At 42.2% G+C, this 27,470-nt stretch overlaps 3 protein-coding genes across 4 annotated transcripts in view; 1 reads left to right on the top strand and 2 right to left on the bottom strand.

The window, feature by feature from the left end:
- The window catches only part of xrcc4 (X-ray repair complementing defective repair in Chinese hamster cells 4), a 61,854-nt gene extending 50,865 nt beyond the window's left edge, over positions 1-10,989 (bottom strand). For both annotated transcript variants that reach the window (XM_056273093.1, XM_056273911.1), the window contains exons 1-3: positions 10,885-10,989; positions 3,700-3,860; positions 1,213-1,421 (exon numbers count right to left, since the gene is read on the bottom strand). In XM_056273093.1, the coding sequence (XP_056129068.1) occupies positions 1,213-1,421; positions 3,700-3,838 (348 nt within the window). In that variant the 5' untranslated portion in view covers positions 3,839-3,860; positions 10,885-10,989. The remainder of the gene's footprint in view (positions 1-1,212; positions 1,422-3,699; positions 3,861-10,884) is intronic.
- Positions 10,982-20,706, top strand: tmem167a (transmembrane protein 167A). Its single transcript, XM_056275989.1, has 4 exons — positions 10,982-11,049; positions 11,777-11,886; positions 19,169-19,203; positions 19,296-20,706. Exons 1-4 carry the CDS (start codon positions 11,047-11,049, stop codon positions 19,364-19,366), a joined length of 219 nt encoding a protein of 72 aa, XP_056131964.1. The 5' UTR covers positions 10,982-11,046; the 3' UTR covers positions 19,367-20,706.
- The window catches only part of LOC130107912 (arrestin domain-containing protein 3-like), a 48,453-nt gene continuing 36,400 nt past the window's right edge, over positions 15,418-27,470 (bottom strand). The window contains exon 7 of the mRNA XM_056275080.1: positions 15,418-15,518. The gene's annotated coding sequence lies outside the window, so the exon portion shown is untranslated. The remainder of the gene's footprint in view (positions 15,519-27,470) is intronic.

Raw genomic sequence — 27,470 nt, 5'->3', positions numbered from 1 at the left:
CATTAATGTCAGGTTAAGTTCACCACCTGTTTTTCCTCTCCTGTCCTTTCTTCTGCTCCCAAAGGAAACTTGCCTCATTTTTGGGTCATTTCTGTACCCTCAAATTATCTGGCTGGGAAGATATGTTACACTTTTCAACTTCACAGTGTGTAACATGTTCAAAAAAAAAGGAATGAGCGAGAGTAAGGTGGGGTTGGGCAGTGGGATGGGGTAGGGGCTAAAAAAGCAGCTGTTTAAGCAACTGTGGTTATTAGCATTCAATGCTAACAATCCCCCCCAAGATTTTGGGATGAGTGCCTACCACACGCAGCCGCCGTCACAGTCCCATGGCGGAAATAAACGTGCAGCATGCACACACAGGAACTAAAGAAAGGGGGGGGGGGTCCTATAATCGACTGTTGTCTAACATTGTTTGATGATGATGGCCGTGTCCATAAATCAGGGTTTTATGGTATCTTTCGCTGCTCCTTTCCCTCTGGCCGGACTAACATGCACAGCAGTCCCAGGACCCCCGGTGACTAGGCCCACAGGGTCCTCCCTCAGTTTGGAATAACTAAACCCAACTCCTCTGAAAGCACTAAAACCTGCACTAAATCAAACCTGCTGCAAATTATGCATGATCGTGGTACAACACACCTCAGCACTGCATCCACGTGTCATTTGAGATTTTGGTCACCGACATATGTTTGCTTAAATCTGGCATGAAACGAGCTTTAAAAAGTGACACTAGAAAATCAAGCTGGCTTCTCTCACTTTTACCATATTGCTGACTTTAAACAGACGCGCAATTTTGCCTAGGAGTTGACCCTCTGTGGACGTAGGACCACCACTCCATGTTGTTGTTAGTTAATGATCGGGTAACAAATTGTCTGGTTCCTATCTGCAGCTTTCCCCCAATGGTGGCCTGAAGGAAACTCGGCCTTCCTGATCCTGCAATAATGTGGAGAGACTGTAAACCTTATCTTTTAAACAGCCCCCTGTAAAACATCACTTCCTTTCTATTCTGTTGTATGTTGTTAGATGAATTTATCCCCAGGGAGTAGTGATGGGAGGGAAGTGAATTATTTGAGCACAAGGGTGAAGTGGAATTCAAAGGTGGACTTCTTTCTAGCCCTGTACGACTGATGAAACTGTCCAAATTTGATCTTAAGTTAAATATTACTTTCAGAAAGAAACCCATTCAGGTAATAGTTATCACATGCCATCGCTCACCAAGATTCCTTTGCAGGTCTTCTTGTACGAGAAATGCCGGTGATCTTCAGTGAGGTGGAAAGAGTACACCTCCTTCTCTGTCATGTTTCCGCCGCTTCCCCTTCCTCTTTGTTCTTCACTTCCAGTCAGTACTTGATGAAGAGCCTCAACATATTTCTGCCTTTCTACTCCCATGTCATCCGATTCCCTTGTCACTTCTTCTTCTGAAACTGTGCAAAGAAAACTGCCTAATTACCTCCCGCTGCTTAAGTTCCTTTGACAGTAAGCTGCACAGCTTAAACATAAACATAAATTATATCAGCGATGCATGGATGCCTGTGAAAGGAGTTCTGAAGGGGAAGTATGCAGAGAAACTGAGGAGTACAGCATCAGCTGTTGCACATCTGCTCACATTGGGCCGAGGCTCCCAATTAACACAAGTTCAAAGAAAGAAATCCAGAGGACCAGGAAGCCGCAAGCGCACAGATGCAGAAAGACAGAGAAACACAAAAGCACACTGTCTTTGTCATACACACACACACACACACACACACACACACACACACACAGGTGAGGTAGAGCATAGGCGCACACATATCTGTCACAAACCCATCGCTACCTGTCAACTCTACAGATGGACAGCAATAGAAAACTATGGAGTAGTTGTGTTCCAGGTGTCTTTCCTGGGTAAATATACTAAACTGCAAAGACAGGCACATGTGCAGATGTGCACAGACACACATACAACATTGAGTTGCATGTACAAAGGCAGGCCTTGTAAAGGCCTAATCCACCTCGTACACCTGTAAGCTGCAGCAAATGTAGAACAGGGATGAAGAAACAAGGTCATGGCTGTCACTCTAGCTGAAGGGCCAACAGTACAGCATAATGAGTTGGGGGTCTATCATGTATGTGCCTATATGTTGTAGAGAGCTTGACAACTGGCACACCTGGTGACAGTGGAATTGTCATTATTAAACAATATGAATTTGTCATAAGCATGAACTTTCCAACTGTGGATATATTGGGCGCAAATGTGATCTTTAAAAATGTCTGATTTCAAAACTGTTCCTTTAACATTTTTATTATAAGCCAAGTCAATTTTATTTGTATAGCCCAATATCACAAATTACAAATTTGCCTCAGTGGGCTTTACAGCAACAAAACAAGATAATTCTGGTTATTCTTTTTTAATAGTTATTATCATTACAAATTGGGTCTTATTTTCATAGTTTTTGCTGTCTTGTATTTTGGTTATGAGTAGGCTTGGGCCAGTATCCTGTGTTATGGGTGTCGGTCTGTGTACATGTACACACCGGTGTAATTTTCTGTGCACCGCCTACACTGGCATTGCTAATGTTGTTACTTTACTGTATGAAAAGCAAGTTTTGATCATCCACAAACAAAATGCACGGCGCTTTTGCAGGAAATTCTGTGAATGAAAGTAGCATCGTGCTAACTACCTTGAATGTGGCACAAATAAGGGGCCTTGCTATGACAGTACCCCTGCTATGTTCGTACCAGATCTCCACGTGCGCGACCTACAGAGGAAAGAGGGACTGTACTAAAAGTTCATGTGAAAGGCTGGTCTGTGTGGGTACATAGTTTGAGTGTAATCCCTTGCCTGTGTTCAAATAAGACATGTAGCTCAGATCTGGTTTTGCATCATTCTACATTGCACCGCGCCACCTCTTCACTCTACCACAGTCAGCGCTGCCTTCTAGTGGTGTAAAATTTAACAACTACTACTGCTTTCATTAGCCTAGTCGGTTTTACCAGTTTACCGGTATTGGAGTGGATGTTACACCGTTTTTTTTTTTGGTTTTTTTTTAAATCCCACAATGGCATGAGCCTAGTTATATCATTTTACTCACCGGCTTCACTACGGAAACTTTTAGAACTGTAGAACTGGGCACAGTTCTACAGTGGTTTCTTATTAGGCAACAGAACATGAGCGTCAGACACGTTTCAGCAAGTTAACGCAATTATCTAAACCACATATTTGGTAGTGAAAATGGAAATGCAAGTTTTTTTTTACTCGAAATGTCCACTATCACTGGTCCGTCATATTGCCAAACTACTCCCTGGTTCAAAATGCAGGAATGACCAGTCTACACTTATCATAGGTAGTAGTATTCATCAGATGACAACCTCAATGGAGAAGTCATAACGGGAAATCATGTACACAATCTGAGGCACTAGGGTTTTGTTGTTGTTGTTGATGTCATTGTTGAAAGGACACGTACAAGAATTGTGTTCAGTTGCCCGATAAGATTCTGTTATAAAGCTGTACCTCACTGTGGTCTCATGTCCAAAATCTCCAAAAGGAAGCTGGTGGGTAAAATGATATAACTAACATGCATGATGGCAAGAACTAGGAAAATAAGACCCAAGTTGTAAAAAAAGCAGAATTATATCTTAAGTTAGGGATGCAAGCACAATGCATGTGTGTGCACATTGCCTAAGTCCTGTATGCTTACGTGTCCATGTGCAATTTGCAGCACCCACCTTCTCCTATCCAGGCTGAGCTGCCATCACTGAGAGCCAGTGTGAACCCAGCTCCCAAATCTACGGCCCAATCCACTCGCAGGAAAAAGGGGGTTCCTGGGTTAGTGGTCACAGTGATCTGGCGGACTACACCGCTCATGTTACTCTCCTTGCCTTCAGACCTGAAAAGAACCAAATACAGGGCCTCAGAGACTCACAGAAGGGGCAATGTGATGTTTGGGATGTTGGACCCAAATCTGGACAAGATCCTTTCCATGCAAAAATCCAACTCTTGCACAAGTCCATTTCACAGTTTGTGTAATATGATACTCTGTCAGCTTATTGTACGTAGTTTGAGGACTTGTTGCCAAAAAAAGCTCTTAAAAGACCTGACGTGTTTATTTCTTCTTGTTGTAAGGAGAGGACTATTAAATCAACAGCAGCAGTTGCATTTGTGTCCTTCATTGTTCAATTGCTCGGGTTTTACTGTAAATACAAGAGCCCAGAAGCATATTTTTTTCAAGAACTTTTGACTGCGCCATGCTGTGAATGGTGTTTGTTGTAATACGGGTCATTGTGGTGTTTAGTGGTAGGAGGATCACTCTGACTCATCGGTACCTCAGGCCAATTTAAGTGTGTATGAGGGGTTTTGTTTGTGTTTACCATTGTGAACTTGTTATTGTGCAGTGGCCACACTGGCCTTTTGCCAAGAGAACTACGGACACCGGATAATAATGTCACTGCGTCCCCGTGGAACAGTTTTAAGGCAAAATAACCACTGCAGCTAAATTTCATTCAAATGAGACGTATTACAGCGAGCTGATCAGTTGCAGAGATGTTGATCTAAGGATAACAAGATGATCCATAAAACCATGCCAAAAACATCTCCTCAGTTTCTTGGCTGTGCTTCCGCGAGTCCAGAAGGCTGCACTCCGTGGCACTTCTTCCCTTTAAAAACCTTGAGAAACTTTTACTTGATTACGGATGTCCAGGCCGCAACACGTGACTCCCACTTCCACGTGAAGTGAGTGGTAAGCTGGACATCTTCCCCGCTTAAATACAGGGCAATGTGTGACAGGACTGAGGAAAAAGGACAGGTAAATTGGCGGTTGGCCAATTTGGACATGTTTGGAAAAAATGAAAATGAGCCCCTTTGGAGAGTGTGCCATAAGTTATGACGTGACCGCACTTTTTTTTTTTTTTTTTTACTTCTTCCAAAGAGGTTGAAAGAGCAGGTGGTCAAGGTGATTCAAAATGAAAGACGCAGCTGAGACCTGACACACAAAACATACCGATACAGCCCCTACCCCCATTCACATACATACATGCACACACTTATATAAGCACAGGAGTCTATGCTGGCTCTCTCTCTCACACACACACACTCACACACACACAGAGTTGACCCTTTGTGCTTCTACGAGGGAGAAGGGTGTGGCTGGACCGAGGGCCCAGATAAGATGAGGGAGCTGAAGGGTTCAACTTTAACCTCATAAAGAGAGTCCAGCTATTCATTAGTTACAGTAACATCTGCTCTGGAGGGACGTTGACCCTGCAGTAATGACAGAAGGACACTCCAATTAAATAAACAGCACTGTAGGTCAGGAATGGCGCAATGTGAAAGGTTTTCAAAGCCAGCTCTGGAATCTTCCAAATATCTTTTATTTCTTAAATTTATAGACTCAAACAATGGCTCCCTAAATCATCACACAAGCCATCGCCCCTCGCTTTTGCACAGAGCATAAGCCGATATTCTCTTAGCTAACTTTCTATGTAATTTTTTTTTGTACCAACGTTGTTCTTCCCTCAGATTGTCCACGTGAAAAATCTAGACATAAAGGGCTATTGCATGTGATATTTATTCACACGAGGTGGCAATTACTCTGTCACATTCACTCCAGTGTGAATTGAACAAGGGTTTTTCAGAGGAGAACTGCCAAGAAAATTAACTATCCTCTTAATGGGATGTGGTCATCAGGGTCGGTCCTTTCACTGAATTTTCACTGGACTTTGAAGTTATCATTTCTCCTGAAATTACTTGGAGCCGTATAAGTAGTTTAAATTAGCAGTACACAAGTTAAACACAAGTGGGGGGTAAATTAAAAATAGATTTGACTTGTTCCAAAGAAATAATCATTGGTATAATGCAGGCGTCCGGGTGGTGCAGCGGTCTACTCCGTTCCCTACCAACACGGAGATCGCCGGTTCGAATCCCAGTGTTACCTCCAGCTTGGTCGGGCATCCCTACAGACACAATTGGCTGTGTCTGCGGGTGGGAAGCCGGATGTGGGTATGTGTCCTGGTCACTGCACTAGCGCCTCCTCTAGTTGGTCGGGGTGGCTGTTCGCGGGGGGGGGATAGCGTGATTCTCCCACATGCTACATCCCCCTGGCGAAACTCCTCACTGTCAGGTGAAAAGAAGCGGCTGGTAACTCCACAAGTATTGGAGGAGATGTGGTAGTCTGCAGCCCCCCCCGGATCGGCACAGAGGGTGGAGCAGTGACCGGGACAGCTCGAAAGAGTGGGGTAATTGGCTATGTACAATTGCGGCGAAAAAGGGGGAGAAAAATTTCCAAAAATAAATAAATAATATAATATATTTATTTGTTTATTTATTTTTGTTTAATGCATCTCTGGCAGTGTCAATTAGAACTGGCCCTGATTTTAATTTTTCAGCCCTTGTTCACGAGGCCTCCATTATCAAGAGCAACAAGAAAACATTTCATAGGTTTGCAATCCATCGATCTTTCTAGCTATCATACATTTGGTTTGTCCAAGCCGTTTCACAAATAGAAACAGCACATATTTTGCAGATAACATTCACCATCTGAAATTAGCTCTTACAGTGGCTTGCAAAAGTATTCATACCCCTTGAACTTTTCCACATTTTGTCACGTTACGACCACAAACATAAATATATTTTATTGGAATTTTATGTGAAAGACCAACACAAAGTTGCACACAATTGTGAAGTACAAAGAAAATTATACATGATTTTAATTTTTTTTTACAAATGAAAAACTGAAAAGTGCGGCGTGCAAAAGTATTCAGCCCCCTTTTCTCTGAGTGCAACCAATTGCCTTCAGAAGTTGCCTGATGATTGCTGAATGATCGAATGTTGACATAATGACTAAATAGAGTCAACCTGTCTGTAATCTAATCTCAGTACAAATACAGCTGTTCTGTGACGGTCTCAGAGGTTTGTTAAGAGAATATCAGGGAGCAAACAGCATCATGAAATCCAAGGAACACACCAGACAGGTCAGGGATAAAGTTGTGGAGAAGTTTAAAGCAGGGTTAGGCTATAAAAAGATTTCCCAAGTTTTGAACATCTCACGGAGCACTGTTCAATCCATCATCCGGAAATGTAAAGAGTATGGCACAACTGCAAACCTACCAAGACACGGCCGTCCACCTAAACTTACAGGCCGAACAAGGAGAGCACTGATCAGAGATGCAGCCAAGAGGCCCATGGTGACTCTGGACGAACAGCAGAGATCCACAGCTCAGGTGGGGGAATCTGTCCACAGGACAGCTATTGGTTGTGCACTGCACAAATCTGGTCTTTATGGAAGAGTGGCAAGAAGAAAGCCATTGTTAAAAGAAAACCATAAGAAGTCCCGTTTGCAGTTTGCCAGAAGCCATGTGGGGGACACAGCAAACATGTGGAAGAAGGTGCTCTGGTCAGATGAGACCAAAATTGAACTTTTTGGCCTAAATGCAAAACGCTATGTGTGGCGAAAAACTAACACTGCACATCACTCTGAACACACCATCCCCACTGTCAAACATGGTGGTGGCAGCATCGTGCTCTGGGGGTGCTTCTCTTCAGCAGGGACAGGGAAGATGGTCAGAGTTGATGGGAAGTTGGATGGAGCCAAATACAGGGCAATCTTGGAAGAAAACCTGTTGGAGTCTGCAAAAGACTTGAGACTGGGGCGGAGGTTCACCTTCCAGCAGGACAACGACCCTAAACATGAAGCCAGGGCTACAGGGCAGTCGAAGTCCAGACCTAAATCCAATTGAGAATCTGCGGCAAGATCTGAAAACTGCCGTTCACAAACGCGCTCCATCTAATCTGACTGAGCTTGAGCTGTTTTGCAAAGAAGAATGGGCAAAAATTTCAGTCTCTAGATGTGCAAAGCTGGTAGAGACATACCCCAAAAGACTTGCAGCTGTAATTGCAGCAAAAGGTGGTTCCACAAAGTATTGACTCAGGGGGGCTGAATACTTTTGCACACCGCACTTTTCAGCTTTTTCTTTGCAAAAAGAATTTAAAATCATGTATAATTTTCTTTGTTCTTCACAATTGTGTGCCACTTTGTGTTGGTCTTTCACATAAAATTCCAATAAAATATATTTATGTTTGTGGTCGAAACGTGACAAAATGTGGAAAAGTTCAAGGGGTATGAATACTTTTGCAAGTCACTGTATAATTTGAAGAGAGTCATCTACTGTATTGTGCTGCTTTACAGACCAAGAGCAGCTATTCTAAAGGGGACTACAGGGCAAGACTGGGGAGATGAACTGTGTAATGGGGGCCATTATTTCAAACATGCAAAAGAGACTAGAGGGTGAAAAAAATAGACGTAGCAAAAAAATTAACTTGCATTGCAACACAGCATGCACCTGTAAAATAAAAACTTTTTCTGAACACCTTTGAAAGTTACTAAATTATAGATCATGAATAGCAAAAACTAGTATTTGAGATTATCAGCTCAGAAACAAAAAAATACTGAGCTCTCACTTGCAGCCTTAACGTATGGCTCAACAGAAAGACAAGGGTTTAAAAAAAGGCCTTTAAGAACTTTACCAGAGGCGATTTTAGTGCTGATGCGCTTGATGTTTGCCTTGCAGAAGGGTTAGTGATGTAGCTGTCAGGGGTCACGGTCATGCTCTGGTTGTCATGACAATGGAAGATGTACAATCCATTACAAACTGACACTGGAGGGCTTTCTTGGGATAAATATAGCTGCAAGAATTTTTTTTTTCCTGCCGGATACTAAAGAGAGATTTAGAGCGCAACAGGTTTTATTACTCATGGTCATGCAATCAGTGAACGAGTTACGCTAATTTGTTGCACACGTGCAACCTGCAAAAGAATTAATCTGTACTGCCCTATTTACCTTGACAAGTTTTGAACATCCATGTCTTGACATAATTGAGAATAATTATGTCACTTATGTCTAGCTGTGACACCTTTTGACAAAATGCCCTTTTGTAATAAGTGGGCTGATGGGGCCGATTCAAAGCTTAAGTGGGGCAAAAGCTGAACCCAAACCAAGAAAAGGCTTGCAAAGTTATGGCAAACAGACATTCTTTGCTGTCAGATTCAAATCTCACCTATCTCAAGCAATGCAGTGTTGCAATGTTTGACTAATCCTAAACTAAATGTACCAATTGTGAGTTTGTGGTCCTTTAAAGTGTTCAATTGAAAGTAGAAAGCATTTCCATCACTCAAGCCAGGATTCATTCTGACAAGAGAGCAATTATTTTGTCAAAAGCAAAATATGTCGCTAGCCTTCCAGGCTCAGCATCTTGACCTTCTCTACTCCCTATGGCTATTCTGTTCTACCCGCAACCTCATACTGTAACCCTGGATAACACCGATACACGAGGGGTCATTTTTAGTTGTCTCCAATATTTACAGAAGGTAAATTACCACCGTGAGAATATGACTGATGCAACATATGAGGTCAGTCACTAATTCAACATGCTTCTTGCAGAGATTTGTGGTTCCCCCATAATACAGACCTAACCGAATGCAGTTATCAACAGCCAAACACTAACAGCATAATTAACCTTCCTTGCATTCCCAAAATGCTCTTCAGTTTGCAGATGTTGGGATTCTTTCCATGGTGGAAACTTGAGAGAAAACCTTCAATGTTATCACTCCCAGTACTCATAGGACTTTCCTTACAATCAGAACTGTAAAAATAAGCATATGCTTCAACAATGCTTGTTTTAATGAACCATAGCAGCTAAATTAAATGTAAATTTGCCGGCAGCTGACATTAGGCTACACTGAAATAAATGATGTTTGACCTATTTAATGTACTGTAGGCTAACAGGACCTAACAGTAAGGAAAGGTCTAAAGATAAAGTCGTAAGGTGTGAATTTCACTGGTTAACCAAAGGAACATTAAGCTGCCAGATTTTGGCATGTAGTTTGACATAACTTTTTTCTCCAAAAGAGATGTCATATAACCTATCAAAGCTAACGTCAACATGGACAAGTTGAAATATGATAAACCAAAGATTAAGCCGAAATGGGATACACTGAGCCCAGATCTAACAAATAACGTGAGCTGTAATTCAACTAGTGAAGGCAAACTTGGTTAGTATAATGTAGACTGTATAATAAATTACATCATAACATCCAAGACAAGCCACTTACATCCATTCATAGAGACCAGCGTCACCCTTCCAGACTAAAGCAACTTCTATTGTGACTAAGGTCCCATCCACTCTTGCTGAGGAGTTTATATGGGAAACGTGATTTACAGCATGTGTGGTTTACAATCCCAAACATTTCTTCTTACATTAATGGCACTCTAGGAGAGCTCGGATGCAATAACCATGGGGATTTATGAAACATGGATTAAATAAAATCAAGATGCTGCCTCTTTTGCGTGATCGGAGGGAGGGGACGTCATTGTGAAAACCTTGCGGGTGGACGAGACCACGTATATGACCTACTGTAACATATGATACGCTGTAAGTGACGACTCAGTTCACTCGCTTTTGATTCACTTCCGCGTAACCCTTTACAGATGTTTTGGAAACTTCAGCTAGCGAGAGGTAACCACGGTCCTGGCTCACCAGTTACATTCAGTCTTGCTCTGATGGGCGAATGAATGAAACCTCTCGAGATATTATATTTTAGCGAATATTTTCCACTTCCGGGTTTTCTAGGTTACTCGTTTGTAAATCTTTCAGCTTGTATGCCTGTCAAGCCGACCGCACGTCGTCCGTCAAGACAAACAACAAACGCAGCTAACACGTGTTGTCGTCAGTTCATGCTGGGGAGCTCCTCCGATTTGATTATGGTATAAAACCGAAATTCACGACACCTTGACCGGCCTAAAACCCCATTAAATCTCTTTTTGTAAAGTGAGTACTTGCTAGGGCACAGGCTAATACACTACCAGCTGCTGCAATGCTACATTAATTCACCATCTATGTTAAAATTATCGTTGCACTCACTTCTCGGAGAGCGTCTCAGATGACTGTCTGGCAGGAGTATTTCACCTCCCAATTCTCCGAGCCACAAATTTACGTTACGTCATCGCGCAAATCTGCGTAATGACGTAAAGTAAATTTCAGGGAGGAGGAGGAAGTGTGAGGTGGCTTTGACTATCAAAAGAGATGGTAAGATTGTCTTTACCAATAAATCTTGTAAATAATTTCCGTCATTTTTTAGCATAGATGCGTCTAATCGTATTCCTATCAGTACGATATAGTCTTACTCGCGAATACATTAGATTTGTGGGAACTGCAAAACGGTAGCAAATGCTAACCAATGTAGCCAAAGCTAAGCGCTAGCCCTTGCCAATCACTCAATTTCCTACTTAAACTACGTATTCTCCGAGCGATATTTAATTTAGCCACATTTAAGTTGCGACCGTTTGCCTTGTTAAATAGTGTAGCGACCACGGATAGCTAGACTCGCTAGCCCTTGGCTAGGCATTTAAACAAGCAGTGCTGCGAATGCGAGCTGACTCAGTTGTCCTGCTTTACTACATAATGCCACGTAGCCGCATAACAGTTTGATGTGCGTGTGTGTGTACGCCTGTGTGCCTGAGAGAGAGAGAGAGAGGGGGGGGGTGGTATTTGACTTACTATAAGGACATGATAAATTGAATGTCTCACGGTCAAATTCTTGAGTTCCAGGTTCACACTTCATGTAGATTTCTTACCTCAGCATCCTTGAATAGGCAAAACAGGTTGGACATCCCCAATGGTAACCGCAAGTGGTCTGACCAGTTCTAGAAATGAAGTTTTGTTTTTTGTGTTTCAGCTGGTTCTACCTACATAATATGTGTCACCCCTTTCTTATCTAAATGTGTAACTTCCTTGTCTTTCCATTTTCTTGCAGTCTGCCATTTTCAACTTCCAGTCCCTGCTAACTGTGATTCTGCTACTGATATGTACTTGTGCCTACATCAGAGCAATGGCTCCCAGCCTGCTAGACAAGAATAAGACTGGGTAGGATTATATTTTTACCTAAGATACTTGACAATATGGCTGACACAGAAGTAGTCCCCCAATTATGCTGCTCTTTTCTTTTCTTTTTTTTCTCTGCATGGGAGAGAATGTGACAACTGCTGAGGTTTGCCTAACTTATCAGCAGACACGTATCTCATCAGTACATTTTTCAAATCATCAGGGTCCACTATTCTTTTTGGCAGTCCACCAAGCAGCACATATCAAACAAAACAAAGAATAAAATGTGTCTTCGGTTATTAATTATTTGGCTCTCTCCCACCAAAATGATTTCAGGTATCACTAGTATATAGTTATAGTTGTCATTTTATCAAAATAAGTGCTTCTCTGTGGATTGGTCAGCAAAACAGTGTGATCTGGTGTTATTTGGGAGAACACCTATGTAGAAGTCTATGTTGTAAGTTAGAGCAAAGAGGAGTTGAGTGACAGCAGATGTGCATTTCACAAGCCCCATACCCATCCCACCACTTCTCTATACACACATAAACACTCACACACACCAGCCTCTCTGCCTGCCTGCCTAACCACCCACCTGCTGACTCTCAGCACTGATCAGATCAGAACTACACTTATCTTTACATAGCTTTCTATCCAGTTCACACTATTAAATCCATATATGTTTTACTGAATCACATTTATGCCAAATAAATGTTATTTTCAACAGCATGCAAATCAATGTGAAACTGCTTATTTTCAAGGAGGGAACATCATTTATGAGGGCTATGATAGAAACAACTGAAATGAAGGAATTACCTTGGAACAGAGGTCCCCATAAGGTGTAAGATTTTTAGAAATGAAAACCAACCTTAAGATAAAGTGCATGCTTAATTGTTGCATGATAATAGGACAACACATACTATCGTGCATTATACAGTAACGTGCAGTACATTAAAGTAGATGTTTGCTAGTTCAGGTATTTACATCAGTAATGTCAAGTAGACCTATTAGTTTACTACTGTATTACCCCCGCGAAGATTATGTCAGCTGATCAACTTGGGGGCTGTAGAGTTGAGATCACATCTTAATATGTTATACTATGATCAGGGTTTTCAAAGATATCGTTTTTTTCATTAAGTGTCACACACTTAATGGCAGAGAAAAGGGTAGAGCGAGATGCATATCTATCTCTCTCTCCATCTCAAACACAAAGTACTGTTATTTTGCCCAGGTTATAATTGTTACTGTCTGTCAATTTTCAGTTGGTAGTTTTGGTTTATTATGTACAAAAAAAGCTTTGTTCAATCAAAAATGTTCTCTTTTGTTCGATAGAAATTGTTTAGCATATTGTTTTTGTATTCTGTGGTGCTTTTCTGCTATGATATCGTATAGCAATAATTTTACTAGTATTGTATCAAAGTGCAAAAGTTTCTTAACCTGTGACTGCTAGTCAAGATTAATTTCATATAATATTGCCATAAGTGCACTGAGGAACAGTACTAAACATTTAATTGTTTCAAATAGTGTTCCACTTACATATGTTAACACAAACACGGACAATCAGTGTATTTCTTTGCAAATTAATTGAATTTTATATATTTTTCAATAATGGCAATGATATAGCAATGAGAATAATCATGATACAGTTTTCCTTGTTAAACACATAATCAAACTATCTTAAATCAAATTAAGTTCTAAATTGATGCAAGCATAATGTTATTAACAGAATGACTGACGATTTTTCGTCAGTCATACAATTTACTATTTACTGTGATTTGTATACACCTTAATCAGAGTTATGTTGGAGAATTGGTTTGCACATACACCAAACTGGAAGGGAATCCCCTTGAATTCCTACTACGAGCATCTGACCTGGAAATAATAGACAATAACATGGCAAAAAACAGAAACGGAGACTTTTTTTACAAAAATGTCTTGTACACAATGTTAAAAGGGGTTCACACACACAATAATAATAACAACAACAACAATAATAATAATCATTACATTTATATAGTGCTTTTCTAGACACCCAAAGTGCTTCACATTGAAGGGGGTAACTCACCTCAACCACCAACACTACACCAGCTGATCTCACTTATTTACACCCCTTCAACCAGACAGAGGAAGGCTAGTCACTGAAATCAGCTGGTGCAATGCTGGGTTGGAAAGATAATCTGATTTCACATGGCCCTCAATGATACGTGGTCACACACCAATGTTATAAGATCCCATTTTCATCTTATAGCATCATACATTGGCACTTTTGCCAAAGTGTCAATATATGACACCCAAGGTGTCCTTCAGCATCTAACAGCATAAGTAACATCATAATTTAAATTCCGTAATTTGATTATCCAACGTGTCTTGGATTATTAAGAGATCGCACTAATTAAAAACAGATGTACACACCTTAATCACACTGGCCTCAATTCAAAATTATTCACCTTATTCCAATTATTGACTGTATATAAATATGCTCACTACCTCATCTGCGTTCTGGCTCGGGAAGAAAAACTGAATTGCACAAGATTTTGAGGATTTTGACGTAAAACGTTTACTGCTTGCCTCCCTGATATATCTGCTTGGATTATGGAGCAGCACTTCCAGCTCATCATTTCCAAAGCTGAGTTGCTGGTCATCCTTTCCAATTTCACCCATCACCGGGGACATATCAGTCAGGCATGGGAAATTATGCCTTTTGGATCCACAAGCAACATTGTGGTGATGACTAATAAAAAACTGTTATTTTCTGAACACATTGCAACATCTCCTCTTCCTGCCACTTTGTTCTGTACAATAACTTAAAGATCCAATTGTACCTGTAGGAACTTGCTGCTGGTCCAGGCTCTCGTTCCTCTTGGTTAAACAATTGCAAGGCAGTTGTCGCTGGTTTTCCAGCCCGAATCAATCCAACTATTGCGCAGAATCCAGAATGATGCTGCACACTTGGTTTTCAGCCTGACTTCAATGCACAGACGTTTCCCCTGTCTTTATCTGTACACTGGCTCCCAGTTGCTACCCACATAAAGTTTAAAACTTTGCCATTTGCTTTCCGTCCAGTTCAGGTAACTGCGCCAACTTCCTTGTGGGACCATAATATTGCTTGTCTTTATTGTTCTACCTCTGAAAGGCTACTGTCAATACCCACTTTAAAATGGCCAAGCTCTAGGTCTGGGCTTTTTTTCCTGCCCTGGCCCCCAAAAGGGGGAAAGAATCAATCAATAAATCAATCAAACTTTATTTATGTAGCACCTTTCAGACAAATCAAATGCAATTCAAAGTGCAAGCAACTGACAAAAGATAGGATGTTAAAAATGGATGTAGAGACTAATGCACACCAAAATGTATAAAAAAGCAGAAAAAGTTAATTGAATAAGACAACAATAAAAGATGGGTAGTTAAGCTAATAAAAGATAAATAGATAATAGATAGATAATACAAGCAATAAAATTATGAAATACTACACAAAATATAGTAAAACAGTAAAGTTTTAATAAGACAAATAATGGTGATTAAATTAAAATAAGTGTAAATAATAAAACCATGAAATTATAAAACACTACATAAAAGCCAGACAGAATGGATGTGTTTTTGGTTTACATTTAAAGATATCAATGTTTTCAGCTCCTCTCAGATCCTCTGGAAGGCTGTCCCAGCATCTCGGAGTGTGGTGGCTGAAAGCAGCATCAGTAAATATTTGTTCGGCTTTGTGTAACAGCTAAAAAGAGAAGAACCAGATGATCTCAGGGGCCTTCATGGTCCATAACCCCAAAAGAATTTCTAAGAGGTAGTCTGGTGTAAGGCCATATAATACCTTATAAACTAATAAAATCATTTTAAAATCAATATAAAACCTAACGGGTAACCAGTGTAAAAACTTTAAAATAGGTGTAATGTGTGCTCTCCATTTGGTCTGCAGGACTCCTGCAGCAGAATTTTGAATTAGTTGTAGCTGATTCATTGTATTATCAAGTAGACCATAAAGGAGATCATTACAATAGCCGAGCCTGCTAGTTATAAAAGCATTCATCACTCTGTCTGTCTTGGTCAGAGAGAGAACTGGCCTCACTTTGGAGATGTTCTTCAAATGATAAATTGCTTTTTTTTTATGACACCCCCGCACATGAGCCTTGAAATTCAAATCGGAATCAAAAAATCACTCCTTGATTTATTGCTTCTTGGCTTTTTTCAGAGCTCCAAAGGAACTCAGTTCATTCAAACAATATACATGTTTCCTATAATTGTCAAGTGACTTTTAAGCTAACTTTTGAAATGTCGCCAAAAAAAAAGAAGGTGGAAAAATAATGCAAATTAGCCGTGTTCCCATCAGCTGGTTTGAAGTTAATAAACTAGGCTAAGCAAAACGGCATTTCATCAGAAGTTAGCAGTATAGGCTGCATTGCACATGGCTGTAATAAACAGAGTAGAAGAAGTAGAGGTTGCAAACCGTAAACAAAACTAATCGCCTTGGCCATCTACAAGACAAAATGGAGAGAGGTCTTCAAGAATTTTTTTCAGTTGGGAATTGTTATTTCATGTCAGCTATTATTGGCCATGATTCATGCTGTCCAGAGATAGAGACAAAGAAATGCGCGTTACGGGAATATCCAGGAAGACGCCGACAGTGGAAACGGCTGATCAGTCATGTGAGCTAAATTTTCGCTATGTCAGAATTTATTTGGAAAAGGTATTTCCATGTCCCATTTAGCAAGTTAACTCTTTTTTTTTTGAAAGGCAAGAACCATTTCAAGCGAGTGTACAAACATTTTGCGAAACTGAGGCAGTTTTTTTTTTCGAATTTTGCGGTTTCCATAAACCTTTTCTAATGTGATACTTCAAAATGCACATAAAAATACATTATGGAGGGGGATCCGGGTAGCGTAGCGGTCTGTTCCGTTGCCTACCAACACGGGGATCCCGGTTGGAATCCCCGCGTTACGGGGAGCCGGATGTGGGTATGTGTCCTGGTCGTTGCACTAGCGCCCCCTCTGGTCGGTCGGGGCGCCTGTTCACGGGGGAGGGGGAACTGGGGGGAATAGTGTGATCCTCCCACACGCTATGTCCCCCTGGTGAAACTCCTCACTGTCAGGTGAAAAGAAGCGGCTGGTGACTCCACATGTATTGGAGGAGGCATGTGGTAGTCTGCAGCCCTCCCTGGATCAGCAAACGGGGTGGAGCAGTGACCGGGACGGCTCGGAAGAGTGGGGTAATTGGCCAGATACAATTGGGGGAAAAGGGGGGAAAATGAAAAAAAAAGTATATAATGGGAACACTGCTGTCTGAAAACCTTTTTTTCAAGCCTAACTTAAACCATATAAGTTCTCTAAGTATGCTGTTTTGATTTACGGTATTATCCAGTTAAGTTTTGTCTTTATTTGAATCCCCTCCTCACATCATTGCTTGTAATCTACCTATTATGCTCTCACAGTTCTTGCACATGACATGTACTGTCAGCTGTGATATGGTTACTATTTAGTGCTCAAAGAGGTTGTAGGCCAACACAAATATATCAGCTAATTGCGGACTCTTGCAATTTGCTTTGGAAAAAAAAACTGTCTGCTGAATGAGAAAATGTAATTATATAATAAGCGCTAAAGTTCAGGGACCAAGAAGCTTAAGCTGTTGTAATATTTCGTGCCAAACTATCTAGATACTGAAGACTTAAGTTTTTTCTGTAACTCACTCTTAATTTACACTGCACTCTTAATTTGCACTGCTCAGTAGCAGTATATTTTCACCATCATTGGATCACTATTATGCTTGGACATGCATCCTCTATGATTCACTACTAATAAGTCTGAGGCAACCGAAGAACAGACAAACACACTGTTTTGCAAAAAGAGGGGCGTCATCCTCAGATGAAGACATTAGACTGGCTGTGAAAGATGAAATGATTTAATATTTTCCCCCATGATTGATTTCTTTGCTAAGACATGAACCAATGTTTTAGTTGTTTTGGTGCCACACATTTTGTATTGGATTCTGGTGTGGTAGGGGAAAGCCCAGATTCCAAAAGGGATTGCAATGGTAAAATGAGTCATTTTGTATATTGTTTTTTACTTAAAATAGTTCCAGTACAATGAAATGTAGACATGCCCTGCCTAAATAACAAGAGAAAATCAACAATACAGTGAAATGTTATCCTGTTTGAAAGAGATGAGTGAAACTAAAAGTTTGGAATAGAACGCTGACACCCGCTGGCCAACGGGAAAGCAAAGACGAACGCTTTCAAACACTCGGGCTCACGCATAAGCACAACAGAAAGGTCTGTCCCTAACCCAAAATTGAGTTCAGATAACTGGGCTCATCTCTTCCCCTGTCCACACTCCTTACATGCACATGGAAGTCTGATGACTGCCGGTGATGCTGGTAGGGGTCCAGTTGCAAAGTTGTGATAGAGACCTGCCTCGCTGATATCTCCCTGCTCAGCCACTCATCACAGCAGCTCAGCCATTCTCAACCTTTAACAGCCCACCCTTTAAGGCCTGCATGGGGGGGGCACTTTCCCAGTTTGTGTGGATTCAGTGTAAGAAAATGACAGATTTTCCCCATTTATCTGCACATATCAGAACGGACATAGTCACATTAGTAATAATAATAACCATCTTGTATTGCAGGTTTTTTTTAAAGTAACATACTCGAAAACAAAATAAAGGCACGCCAACAAAATAGGAAAAGAGTCGGATTAAGGACAGTAAATATTATCATCAGAAGTCTTAACAACGACTGTAAAATGAGAACAAATTTTTAAAGGAGTTTCAGAAGTTAACACAAGGCTCCCTGCCTGCAAAAGACCCAGTCGCCCCTTGGTGAATGTGGGCATGAGGACAGAAAGAAGAGCCGGTCTTGGGGGCCGCATGATGCAGTCAGATTCATTCGGGGTTAATAGAGCTAGTATGTATTCAAGGGCCTTATCTAGGTGAGCATAAAAAGAGATTAATAAAATTTTAAATTTGCCTTAACAAGTGTAAAGAGGCCAAGATAGAGGTGATCTGCTCCTGTTCCTTTGCACCAGTTTTACAGCAGTACTTTGTCTTGCTTTAGTATTCTTAATTAACTGCAGTAGTGGAACTTGCTTTAGACTAATGCAGGAAGAGAGAGCATTTTAGTTGTCCAAGCACCAGGACATAAAAAAAAACATTACTGACATTGATCTAGCCTGGTTTTTTTTTAAGGTTGTCCCCTGGAGAAAGCATGATGGAACAGCTCTTTTCGGCTGTTTATTGAAGTTATTTTTTTCATCAAAAATTCATGATGAAAAGAATAGTATATGTGGAAAAAGATGTGGAAAATGTTTTAATTTTTTTTTCTTTTTTTTTTCTAGGCTTCTAGGCATTTTTTGGAAATGTGCCAGAATAGGTAAGCCACTCTCGGGACTTATCTTGACATAAAAACCTGTGATTTGGCAGATAGTGGCCTGCAAATTGACTCCGTGTTGTACTTGACTCCAGGTGAACGGAAGAGCCCCTGGGTGGCATGCTGTTGCATCGTCATGGCTTTCAGTATATTGTTCCTACAGTAGCATCGGAAGATGAGAACCAGAAGAAGAGAGTCCCTCCGTGATGAAGATGAAATGAGGAGCAAACGGGAAGGCGCGGACAGTGCGATCCTAGAAGCACAACAAAAACTCCCAGTGGTTGTCACTTAGATATTGTAAAAAGGGAGACCCATCACCACTCACCATAGCCATGGAGCGAGAAAGTGTGTCTTGTCAGAGGAGGGGTGAGGAGATGGCCCCAGTGTGTCTAGATCTCTACTGGGACTTCACCGTCTATCCGTGTGTGTGCTCGTGTGGAATGTTTACTACAGATATATATGTGTGGGGCCAATGCTTTCTCTCCTATCTGTTATTTAGTTTTAAGATTTTAAACAAAGATCCATGTTCTGTCACGTGTGGGATATGCTGTAGAGTTGGTCCAGAGATTTCAACATCTGCAAAAGAAGGATTTTTTCCGAATAAATTTCAGTTGTTTTTCCTTAAGGAATTTTTGTCACGTTTTAGTAAAATGAAAGACTGTCGAAACCCAAATTTGCATTATATACATATAAAATTTGAAGAGAAATTCATCTTTATCATCAAATATGACCTGGTTAACGGGTTTACTAACTGAATTGCATAACCTGTGACCTGTTGTGATGTTATATTCAAAAGTGATCATCACATCACAAAGTCAGGGGAAAAAAAGTGTCTACCCATCTGGAAGCTGATTGTAAAATACACATTTGCCTCATGGAGCAACTGATGTTTTTAAAAATCAGTATGGCACTATTTATTAAAGAACATTTTTTTGGAAAAATCAGTTTAAGAAGATCAATTTTTATTCATTTAAAGTGTACGATGGGTTTACGTAAGGGAAATACATAAAGATAAGATGTCATGTCATGTCACCACGTATCCTTGACATTTTTCACCACCATTTTATAGGGCTCAAATACAAATGTCTTCATCTTTGTACCTCTGGACTGCTGTTTGGAAATGCAAATCATACTTTATTTTGTTATCGTAAAACACACTTCTCAGTTAGGGGAGAACCCTTATCAAGCTTCAGAGGACCTGACTCGACTTCAAACCCTGCACGAGGCTGTATCTGACATCAGGCACCGGCTCTGAGCATTCTTTCCGGGGTGAGATGGACGATGAAGAGTCTGAGATGACCTCGTCTATAACCTCGCAGTCAACACTCACAATCGCAGTGATTCATGACAAACGGGACTGTGAGCTGGTCAGGAGACACGACTCGAGACAGCTACTTGTCTGTTCAGTGCTGCTGTGATATTAAATACCAAAAAGATCAAATCTTACTCCAAGAAAAAAAATTTTTTCCCACAAATAAAAGATTTGTCATAAAAAAAAAATATGTTCAGAACTTTCTGTTCGGTTTGTAAGCTGTTAAATGTCACACATAAGTGTTAGTAGGTCAAGATAGCCTTGAAAGGACTGTCCCGATTTTATATTAAATGGCAAGGTTGCTTCAAGTATTCTTTTTTTTTTTTAGTTCTGTGCCAAGCAAAGACGACTTAAAGCTTTCATTTAAGTAAAAAAAAATGCATGCATTTTTATCTTTTTTTAGTCATGCATATTTCCATTTGGGTTCCCAACTTCACTACCATCATTACTGACTTCACATGCAAACACAACATGCACCTTGTGGCTTTGACATTCAAGCCATTGAATTCTCATTGCAGAAGCGATCCCTCTGTCAGGTAGGCTATTCAAGGCATTGGGTTTTGTTAACGTAGGAACTTTAATTTTTTGAGCATCCTGCACACACATGAGGCCGTAGACTTGTTGACATAATCTACCTTTGATACTCTTAATTGACGATGACCGCCCAGACCCCAGCGCTCCCAGCATCCTGCGGTGTTAAAGGGGAAACCGGGGACGCTTGTCAAGCCTGCGCCTGGGTTGGCATGTCATGGTGGAGATGAAGCATATCATCGCGAAGCCTGCCAGTAATGCGGCGATTATCAGGCATCGGCGCAGACAAATGGGAGACAGAGGAGCGGGAGGTTTTCTGTCTGCCTTTATCTTAAAGAGGGGAGATAGTGGAAGGCTATAGAAGGAAAACAGACGTAGTGAAGTGATGGGAGACGCCTCGGGTCATGATGAAAGGGGGACGATAGGAGGGTCTCGTCTTGTGATCTCCTTCCACAGGTGGCGGTAGCTCAGATTGAGGCGAGGTAAACCGTGATGCTGGTTATTCACCGATATATGTGGACACGTTTATGGAGGAAAGTACACCGAGAATGTCGCAGCACTATGATATAACACTAAATCGTGCAGCAACCCAATAAAGTTGCAACTTGTCCTCCCGGGCCTGGGTGAAAGGACATACGAGGACAGTTTTTAAAGAATTTTTGGAAGCCTTTTTCCAACTTTTAATTCCATTTTCAACATTTACCTTAATCTCTCTCTAAAGCCTTGGACAATGCTCTCGAACAGTTACAATGAGGACTATATTCCATCAATTTAAGGACTTGAAGCCCTAAAACAGCGTTTGATATACCGACATTGTTCACAAATTGACGTTCACAAGCCTCTCATGGTTCCTGCTGAGCTTGACTTGGCCGATCGAAGTGTACCCAAGTTGATGTCACATGGCCGAGGACGTGAGAAAGTAGACCTTCTCTCTTGTCCAGTGCGATGTTGTAACGGTGTTTTACTAGCCATCTGTCAAGCAGCATTAACTCCCCGCGCAACATGGCCAACAATGAAAAGCTTCCCGCGTCGACGTGTTCCAAACCGGATGGGCAGCGGAGAAGACTGCGGCGCCTTTCAGCCGCAGTCACATCTGTATCTAAAGGCTGGATTTCGCCTCTCCGGGGGGAACGAAGCTGCATCTGACAGTGTGGGACAGAGCTCGCCGTTCCAGACTCTCAGTCGCAACCTTGAAAAAAGGAACTCAAGACACGACTGGTGTACGCCAGCTAAGAAATAAAGAGACGCGGACATTTGTTTTTATCTTTATTTACACGATCCAACACAGTTTCACGCACGTTGAACAGTAAAGGCAGATCAGACTCAAAATTATACTACGTGCATGTGAGATATTTCTAAAAATGTTTAATTTTGGTTTGTTCTGCACATCCTACAGCAGCGCCCTCGAACGCTGCTCCGTTTGATCAAAGTGGCCCATTACCCAGAATCCCTTTGGTTTGTGTGGGTTTGAAGAGCAGCCCGGGACATGTGACGCTGTGAGGTGAAGACAAACAGGCCTCTTATTTCGAAGTGCTCCATTTAAAAATGGCAGCGTTAGATTATACAAACAGATACGGTTATTGTCGGCAGCGCTGTAATAAATGGAGGCCATTTCCTCGCTGCAGAGAGCTGACTATGATCGATGAAGGCGGTTGTTAGCCGTGATTACTGGACTGGGCTGGTCCCGTTTCTGCTCATTAGCAGTTTATAGTTTTGATTTTCCTACTGATCTGTGGGAGGGGAAAAGAAAAAAAACTAAAAATTAAGCAAGACATATATATTAGAGGCAAAACCGAACGTGCGACTCATTTCACTCGTATGCATTTTGTTTCTCTTGGTCGATCATTTGAAATTCATATGGTATTACTACCGTAGCTCAGTGTGGGCTATCATAATAATCACGATGCTAATAATGATAATAATAGCAATTACATAAATAAGTTATAGGAACTTAAATTAACTCGTGATTCATTTGTTTTGTTGGGAACCATATAAAGCGCATTTCTCTCAATTTATTGTCTGCGTTTCAACGGGATAGTCTCTAGAAATCTGGCATAAAACTCCAGTATCAATCAGATTAATAGAGCCCATCACCTGATAAAAGAAACACCCAAGCCTTTCAAAGTCGGATGAAGCCTATAGGCCAAGTCTACACTAAAATATGTAAGTTTGGTTTTGTTTTTCTCAAGTTTTAGCGTTTTATCCACACTTAGGGTTTGGCACGGTGGTCCAGTGGTCAGCACTGCTGCCTCACATCAAGAAGGTCCTAGGTTCGAACCCCAGGCCGTCCCAGGTCCTTTCTGTGTGGAGTTTGCATGTTCTCTGCGCGGGTATTCTCCAGGTGCTCCGGTTTCCTCCCAACATCAAAAACACATGCTTGTTAGGGTTAATACTACTGTCTGTGCCCCTGAGCAAGGCAATGGAGAGAAGAACTGGAGTTGATCCCCGGGTGCTGTAACTGCCCACGGCTCCTATACAATCTACTACTACTACTACTACTGCTACTACTACTACTGCTACTGCTACTACTGCTACTGCTACTACTACTTTCGGCTGCTCCTGTTAGGGGTCGCCACAGTGGATGATCCGTCTCCATCTCTTCCTGTCCTCTGCATCTTCCTCTGTCACACCAGCCACCTGCATGTCCTCCCTCACCACATCAATAAACCTCCTCTTTGGCCTTCCTCTTTTCCTCTTCCCTGGCTGCTCCTATACCATAGGATGGGTTAAATGCAGGGAACAAATTTCTGTGTAACCAAACAACTGTACAATGACAAAAAACAGAGTGGCTTTCTTTCTTAGTCGGTGTTTTCAACCCACAAGACGAGAGCTTTTGACACTAGCAGTTGCATTTGAAAGCACCGGTCACATCTTGTAGTGTGGATGGGGCACAACGGAGCCTTTTGAAAACGTTGACGTATGATTGTCATGTGAAGCGGTCTGCAGCATGCCCAAAAGAGGTGACTTCAGTGCTTTTCTGTTGTTTTGGTGTTTCAGTGTGGACGGCAAACTCTCCGAGGATGATCCCAAAAATGCAAGCGTGGACGTGACCTGTTTTTGACATGAAAATGACGTTGAACAATTTATCCAGATTATTGTGGATTTCAGAGCATCGACTCTGCTGCTGAAGGGACCGGGGGAGGAGAGGGGAGTCGTTTCCTACATCAACAATGAAGGACAGAGGGGACAGACGGAAGGAGAAGAGGGAAGAGCATCTTAGAGAAAACACATGGATAGAGATATGAGATGCAGTGGATTACGGCTGGAGTGTCTCCGCACCGCACTCGACCTCTCCTTGACCCCCTTGTTCCTCTTCCCCCTCTTAGTCATTAATTTAAAAGCCTGTGGCTTCTCAGCTTATGGATGCCTAAGAGAACAAAGCTTCTCTTGCTGCGGTTTCAACCACAAACAGCTACAAAATGTAACTCTCTCCCGGGGATTACAAGCGGGGATAATACCATCATGGTTCAAAAAAAATTGTCTTGACGTCATGTTTCTACTGTAAGCCTTTGTTCTGTCTTCACTTCCTCATTATGTGCTAGGAACCCCTGTTTTCCGCCTCGGAGGGAAGGGGGACACCATGTCGGGTCAGTGTGCGTCTGTGACTTTATGGCGTGTACCAGATCGCCCTGCCAACACGGCCATAGCCGGGCTTCTCCCATTCATCGCGTTAGCTTAAGAGCAACAGGAACATAAAACCTGAGCTCTACAGGTCAACTTAACTCGTAACACGTGCAATCTCTAACATCAGAAATATTCGAGCTTAGTCCTTTAGACAGCTCCCTGCGGCCACTGAAACTGGGACGCTGCATGCTTCCTTTGAAGGTGGCATTTGCCAGTAGCTCAGAGGATAATTTACTTCATCCTCATTAGCCAAGGCAAGTCCTCCAACACACCAGTTCCCCCTCAGTGCGCTCGGTGTCTCTGCTGACTGGACCTTTTTTTCCAGCGACAGCGAAGCTTTCTAATAGCATACTGTACATGCTGATGTCTTTCTCTCTTCGTTGCACACCTGTGTTCTTCGGACGAGTATGAAAGCGATTGTCCTCACAATCTGGGTCAGCACACTGTTTGCATTATTCAAGATGGCACCTGATCCGGTCCGCTCAGAAAACAGGGGATCCAAACTCCACTTGGGTTATTTTTACCCAAGTAGATTTCAGTAGCACATCTCAGTTACGCCCATCTCTCTCTCTCTCCTTTAAATTTATTGGGCATCTATGAGGAGACCATCAAGATGGACACTGCAGGATCAGGCACGCTCAAATTCACGTACAATATTGACCCCCTTTTTTGGGTGGCGCAGTGGTTTGCACGGTCGCCTCACAGCAAGAAGGTCCTGGGTTCGATCCCCAAGGCCTTGGGGATCATCCCAGGTCGTCCTCTGTGTGGAGTTTGCATGTTCTCCCCGTGTCTGCGTGGGTTTCCTCCGGGTGCTCCGGTTTCCTCCCACAGTCCAAAGACATGTAGGTCAGGTGAATCGGCCGTACTAAATTGTCCCTAGGTGTGTGTGTGTGTGTGTGTGTGTGTGTGTGTGTGTGTGTGTGTGTGTGTGTGTGTGTGTGTGTGTGTGTGTGTGTGTGTGTGTGTGTGTGTGTGTGTGCGTGTGTGTGCGTCTGCGTGATGGCCTGGCGGCCTGTCCAGGGTGTCTCCCCGCCTGCTGCCCAGTGACTGCTGGGATAGGCTCCAGCATCCCGCGACCCCAATTCGGATAAGCGGCTTGGATAACGGATGGATGTTTTGCTCTCGAGATTTTGTTTTGGCTATCGTTTTATCTATTCCTCTCTAACCGATGATGTGTGAAATTGTACCACGAAGCTATCTTCTATAGACTTGTAATCCCATCAGCTAGACGACTGAACTTGTGTGATTTCAGAACTTCGTGGCGTTGATGGTCTGCGAAATGTTTGTCCTAAACCATCCCATCTCTCCAACCCGGTGCATCTGCATTTTACACGTCCATTCGCTCATACAGTGCAGCCGACTCGGGAGCTGCGAGTAACCTTTTCTCTCTCCGTTACTGGGGGCTGGATATTTACTTCACAATCCAGTTGTTTTTACACGTCAACAATAACCGTCCCTTAACGCAAACCACAGCTCTTCAAAAGATCCGCCGAGGTTTTAGGGGACAGATTATTGGTAACCTTATCGTCTTTGTCTCTTTGAAACGACCCCCGCCGATCTGCCCACCAACTGTTTGCGAGCGTGCGCGTGGGTCGCAAACGCGTGCGTCTCCCTCGTTCGGTGTGTGCGCGCGCCGCCCGACCCGCGCGGCGTGACCCCCGCTCAGTGAAAGTGGGACACGGGAGACAAACGGACATGTGCTGCGCGGTGCACAACATGTGGACCTCCTCCCTTTTAACAGGAGTCAGTCTCTCGTAATTAGGGGGCCCTGTAGGTTTGTTGCGCGCTACCTTCGCCTCATCCGGGCCCAACAACTTTCAGCTTTCCGCAGGCGATAAACTTCACAGTGGCCTTTTCCGTACCCGTCCTCAAGTCGTAAAAATGTCCCCTTCTATTAATTGCATGAGAAAATAGCGCGCGGTCTTTTCACAGTGGCTGTCTGTTGCTCGGCTGCCTTTTTGAATATTGCGTGGAAAATATTACTGCGGACAATATCGAATCATGAGATGCCGTCAGCTTTTCATTTTGTAGTTCGCTACATGTCCCTGTGGGGATGGACCTGACATGTTTCAACAAAAAAAAAAATCCAAAAAAAATTAGGAGTTTATTGTATGAGTTCCTCTATCGCTTCCAGGAAGGCCAAAAGAGTGTTTCCACTTAGGCATTTGAGATGGCCATGGCGGGGGTCCCAGACATTAGCTGGGTCTGGAAGGGAGCTGCTGATGTAAAACTGATCAAAAGGTCTCTGCCTTTTTTTTCCACTTCTTTTCTTTTCTCTTCTTTTGAAAAAAATAATCCGTCGATGCTCCCACGGTGAATGACACGGTATGAAATGATTGCGCTCCTACATCTGTCTGAGGCCAACTGATTGTGAAGAATGAAGGCCCGTTCTGGCTGCAGGAGCGTTAGGATCTTCACCCTGTGTGCTTCTGCCAGAGAAACTGTCATGATCTTACATAACACACACACACCTTCCCTGAATGTTTTATGACCTGTCTTGTCTCACCATTACAGTTTGGTTTTTTTTTCTTGCGGGCTGCTTTACCAAAGTCAAAACAGAAAGCGGCCACTTTAGTCCAGTTGTCGCCTCTTCAAAAGCCAAATGATGCTTTTTGTTTCCGCTTCAAATGGATTTATGATGTCTATTGAGTCGTATTTGAAAACCACGCTATGGAAATGTTACAATTGGGGGTTTTATATAAAAGCTTAATGCATGCAATTTAGAAAATCTTTTGTATTCTCAATAAAATAGCATCCGTTTTGTGCACATATAAAAAATCACCACAGGTTTTCCAGGGGTCGC

This window comes from Lampris incognitus, chromosome 1 (genome assembly GCF_029633865.1).
Source record: "Lampris incognitus isolate fLamInc1 chromosome 1, fLamInc1.hap2, whole genome shotgun sequence".
Classification (NCBI taxonomy): Eukaryota; Metazoa; Chordata; class Actinopteri; order Lampriformes; family Lampridae; genus Lampris; species Lampris incognitus.
This window is presented reverse-complemented; position numbering and strand designations above follow the sequence as displayed.

What these genes read in the sequence shown, in the direction of transcription:
- tmem167a (XM_056275989.1), top strand. An exon ending in CTAGACAAGAATAAGACTGG is followed by an intron (nt 11,887 to 19,168) that starts GTAGGATTATAT and finishes TTTTTTTTCTAG; the next exon opens with GCTTCTAGGCATTTTTTGGA. An exon ending in TTGGAAATGTGCCAGAATAG is followed by an intron (nt 19,204 to 19,295) that starts GTAAGCCACTCT and finishes ACTTGACTCCAG; the next exon opens with GTGAACGGAAGAGCCCCTGG.